The 5,004-nt window shown below is 33.4% G+C and overlaps 1 protein-coding gene across 1 annotated transcript; it reads right to left on the bottom strand.

The window, feature by feature from the left end:
* Positions 1–1,019: 1,019 nt before the first annotated feature.
* Positions 1,020–1,727, bottom strand: LOC145103799 (Calcium-binding EF-hand family protein). Its single transcript, XM_079041062.1, has one exon. It carries the CDS (start codon positions 1,679–1,681, stop codon positions 1,256–1,258), a length of 426 nt encoding a protein of 141 aa, XP_078897188.1. The 5' UTR covers positions 1,682–1,727; the 3' UTR covers positions 1,020–1,255.
* Between the last annotated feature and the right edge of the window lie 3,277 nt (positions 1,728–5,004).

The raw sequence follows: 5,004 nt of genomic DNA, 5'->3' as shown, positions 1-5,004 counted from the left end.
TCATTTGGTGGTCTGGAGCTACAGAAACCTAAAAGCCTACTCGTCAAAGTTGAAGTCGCATTTGGTGCTGACTCACGAGGTTCAATCCCTCTCATACTTATGGATTAATACTCGTAAACGAAAATGTCTACAATTAAGATGGATAGAATGGAGTTGTGATCCCATTTTAGAATGCTGTTGCAGGTATTAATTTTGCCCTGTTTTTTTTCAGTCTTTTTTCTTCTTGGTCTTTTTTCTTCTCCTGTTTTGTACCTCCTAGCCCTTGGCTAGTTTTGTGCTTATAAAGTCCTACTTGCCGTTCAATAAAAAAAAATGACTTGTTGATGAGTGGGCTATACGCCTATAACTATTAATAGTTGGTGTCGCCCTTGACCCAACGGTTGATCCAGGTGTTTCTTTTAAGTTTTAATTATATTAAGTTGGTCTTATTCTAAAACTTCTTTAATTCCATGTTTTATACAACCAACGTTACAGCATCATGCGTTGCATATATTAGAAAAATGAAAAATTGAGTAAACGTTACTTTATAGGTATTTCAGTTTCTATCAAGTTTCATCTTGTAAATATGTTGTAATGTTAAATGTATGTGTCCTTCTGGCTCTACTTGTGTATTGGCAAAGGACCTTCCAACGTGCACCCCAATTATCAACTACGTACAGCCAGGTCTTAATTATATATCTACTATATTTTATAAAAGATACATGCAAGTATTTCATTTAAGCAGTACAATTAAGAACAAGTTACATTTTGTTTAATAAAATATTAGAAATATATCATCATCAATAAACTGAATATAATATAGTTGATGTATTCATATTCCGGTGTGTACGTGTTTTTTTTTTTGGATTTGATTTTCCAGAATTTCACACATTCGTCGTGTCAGATCGTTTAAATGCAACTTGAAGGTACTTTTCTGATGCCTAATTATACCACCAACATTACAACAAACAAACTACGATTAATTTTGAGCTTTATAAAGAGGTGTATATTAAAAGACGATAGATAAGTAACAAGTGAAATTGCAAATAAATAGCTAGCCAATTATATTTACAACTCGGACGAATGAATCATCTATCACATATACAAAAAAAAACAAATTAAATGATGTCAATCACCAAAAGAATTATCTAAAGACGAACGAACGCACAAACATATAGGCATATAGGCCATGAAGGCGTGAAGAATGAAAGAATACATAACGTACACATGAAGTATGAATCAATCAGGTAATTAATATTCTGAATCATACTAATCATCATGACATCATGTCCTGAAACTCGCCGAAATCAAGGAACCCGTTGCCATCGAGGTCAAACTTGGCGATCATCAACTTACATTCATCCACACTTCTCGACTCTCCTAGTTTGCTAAGCATCCTCTTCAAACTCTTGGGCGTTATACAACCACACCCCTCAACTTCTTCATACATTCGAAACGCCATCTTCAAATCATTCGCCTTTTCTTCTTCATTTGCACCTTCCACCACTTTAACCAAGTCATCAAAGCTCAATAATCCATCACCATCTGAGTCTATTAACTCAGCTACAATCTCCGCCTCCTCCAATGACAACTCCTCACCAATCTTTCCAATGCAAATTTGGAGCTCCGGTGGTGATAGCTTCCCGTCACCATTCTTGTCCAGATGTCTGAATACACGTTCGTATTGCTGTTCTTTGTCCATTATGAAACCGAATGTTTAAACTGGTAGCCCTGAGCCTTTAAAATGTGAAATTTGTGTTATTTATATGGAGTTGGTCCTGTTGTTTTGCGCGTGTTGACCAAAGTGAAAGGTTGAAAAGAATATAGGATTATAATTTATACGTAGGGGGGTCATAGGTGACCAGTTTCTAAAAGTGGGCTGCCCGTCGTAAAATTTACAATTACTTCAAGAAAATTGGAAGTTACCCAGAAATGGACCCTCTCCGACTCCTAAGTCCGTATTGAAAATTCTAGACAAACTTGTTTTTCACGTTGTATTATACGCTATACACCATTTCAAAATAATTAATGATCCATTTACGTAAATAAATTAAATCGAGTTATATTCTATTTTGGTTGTCAAATAGATAAAATAAAAACAACCAAGTAAAAGGAAAACAAGTTTAAAATCAACTAATATAGATTAGTTCAAAAGTGACCCTCTTAAATATTTAATTAAAATAAGCACCTATTATATTGTGTAGTAAATAGTTTTTATAATCACATCTACACCCTTGCCAGGCGCCAGATGACTTTTGGTTTGTTCAAAGTCAACGAACTTTTGATTATTTCAGTTTGATCAAATTTTCTTTTCCAGAAAGCTCATCATATTTCCCATGATTTTGGACCTCGTCTGTTTTTGAATCTCTTACATACTTGCTGTATACTCGATGTAATTATTAAAAAAAATTCCTGGTTCAAAAGATAATATTAAAAATAAATACTGTGTCCATTCAAGTGAAGATCCAAGAGTACATTTATACATGAGATGCCATATGGTGTTGAAATTAGATAATACAGATTTCCCAACATCTTCTTTTCTTATATCATTTTAGGATTAAGAAACAGAAGGTTTTCACAAACTTACAAACAAAACCTCACTACAAAGAACCTACTCTACTCTCTTGATTTATCACTCAACCCTAATCTAAACAGTTGACACAAATCTATTCATCTGAAACTCTATACTGACCATAAGAGAATAACAACTTATCAATCATAACAGATGAACAAAACAAGATCAGAAAGAAACGAGAGTACTGGATGTAAACCCTAAATAAGAAACCTTCTCTCTGGATCTGGAAGTGATTAGAACTGACGAACAGCACTCTTCCTTAGCATATATACTACGGATACTCGGATATGGAGCAAACCCATAAAAAGAACCGATCCATCTTCTGACCCGCGTGCTTTCCCTGCAATTTCACTTAACACCCAACAAAATATATTTTGACCAACTTTCACCCCTTATTATCAAGACTTAACATTTTAAGTTAATAAATATGAGATTGAACCTTTATTACTTTCAACATCCCCCCTCAATCGAAATATTTATTTTTCCTTCTTAAACACATCAACAAGGCCTATTTTCTTAGATAAAAAATTATGTTGATTTATATTTAAAGACTTAGTAAGAATATCTGCATTTTGATCAGAAGAACTGATCTTAACCAAGTTTTAAAATTCCATTAGAAAATTTTTCCCTAACAAAATGCAAATCAACCTCAAAGTGCTTTGTTCTTTCATGAAACACAGGATTAAGAGCTAACTTAATCGTTGAATCATTATCACAAAACACAGAGACTGGAATAAGATCTTTAACCTCTAATTCAAACAAAATTTTTAAAACCTAAATTATTTCACAAGTAACTGAGCCAAGAGCTCTATATTCAGCTTCAGTAGAAGATCTAGAAACAGTAGACTGTTTCTTACTCTTCCGTGATATTAGACAATTATTCAAATAAACCATGTAACCTGATACAGACTTTCTTGTAGTTAAACATTTAGCCCGGTCTCAATCCACAAAACCTTTTAGTTCAAACTTATCAGATTTATTTATTGCTACACCTCTTCCAGGACTACACTTTAGATACCTTAGCAATCTGAAAGCTATTTTCAAATGAGACTTCCTAGGTTTGTGCATAAACTGACTAAGAACCTGAACTGCATATGAAATATCAGGCCTAGTAATAGTAAGATATATAAGCTTACCAATAAGTTTTTGAAATTCAGTTTTATTGTTTAATAAATCATTACCTTTCTCATTCTCACCTGTACTCATCATAAAATTTGTTTCTAAAGGTGTATTAACAGGTTTGCACCCTAGCATACCATACTCATGTAGCAACTCTAAACAATACTTCCTCTGATTCAAGCACAAACCATTATCACAATTTACCACTTCTATTCCTAGAAAATACTTAAGAATACCCAGATCCTTAATTAAAAATTGAGTTTTCATAAAATCCTTAACCTTTTTAAATTCAGTCTCACAATTACCAGTTAATATAATGTCATCCACATACACTAGTAAGACAATTATTGAATTTTCAAATTTCCTAACAAATAAAGAATAATCACTTATACTTTGTTTAAAGCCAAACAAGAACAAGGATGCACAAAGTTTTCCATTCCATTTCCTAGGAGCTTGCTTCAAACCATATAATAACTTGGTAAGTTTACAAACCCTAGAATCATTCGCAGAATAATACCCAGGAGGAAGACACATATAAACATCTTCTGAGAGATCACCATACGAAAAAGCATTATTTATATCTAATTGATAAAAAGACCAAGAATTATGCACAGATAATGAAATTACAATACGCACAGTAACAATCTTTGCAATAGGAGAAAAAATTTCCTCAAAATCAATCCCCTCTCGTTGATTATAACCTTGAGCAACCAATCTAGCTTTATATCTCTCTACTTCCCCATTTGATTTATATTTGATTTTGAAAACGCATTTACAGCCAATTGGTTTTCTATTTTTAGGTAATTCAGTTATTTCCCAAGTATGATTACGATGAAGAGCTTCCATTTCTTCATTCATTGCCTTAATCCAATTTGGATCAGACAAGGCTTCATTGTAATCTTTGGGTTCAATAGATTTATTCAAATTGGAAATAAAACATTTTGTCTCAATATCAAGCAAAGAATAGTTAACTGATCTTTCTATACCATATTTATATTTTCCTTCAACAACATAATCATCATATCTAACTGGCATATGTGACTCACGTCTAGACCTTGAAGCACCTAAAGACTGCTCTACAGAGGGGATTAAAAAAATAATGACTACTTTCTTCAGACACAACTGAAGAAGAAGGAACAGAATCAGCAGTGGAAGGCACCACTGCCTCGCCACTACGGTTGACAGACCCACTAAGGTTTACATCATCCATGTCAATGGCTGCATCAGTACCATCCAACTGAGATTCTACTCTCAGCTCATCAGGGTTAATTGAATCATTTAAATACTCATTAGTGTCAAAAACATCATAGGAAAATAGATCACTAGGGCCA

The sequence above is a fragment of the Lactuca virosa genome, chromosome 4 (assembly GCF_052849685.1).
Source record: "Lactuca virosa cultivar CGN04683 chromosome 4, Lactuca_virosa_CGN04683_v6, whole genome shotgun sequence".
Taxonomy (NCBI): domain Eukaryota; kingdom Viridiplantae; phylum Streptophyta; class Magnoliopsida; order Asterales; family Asteraceae; genus Lactuca; species Lactuca virosa.
The sequence above is the reverse complement of the archived record's forward strand: the minus strand, read 5'-3'. Positions and strand labels throughout refer to the sequence as shown.

Coding starts and splice junctions, on each gene's coding strand:
- LOC145103799 (XM_079041062.1), bottom strand. CDS start 1,681: ATGGACAAAGAACAGCAATACGAACGTGTATTCAGACATCTGGACAAG.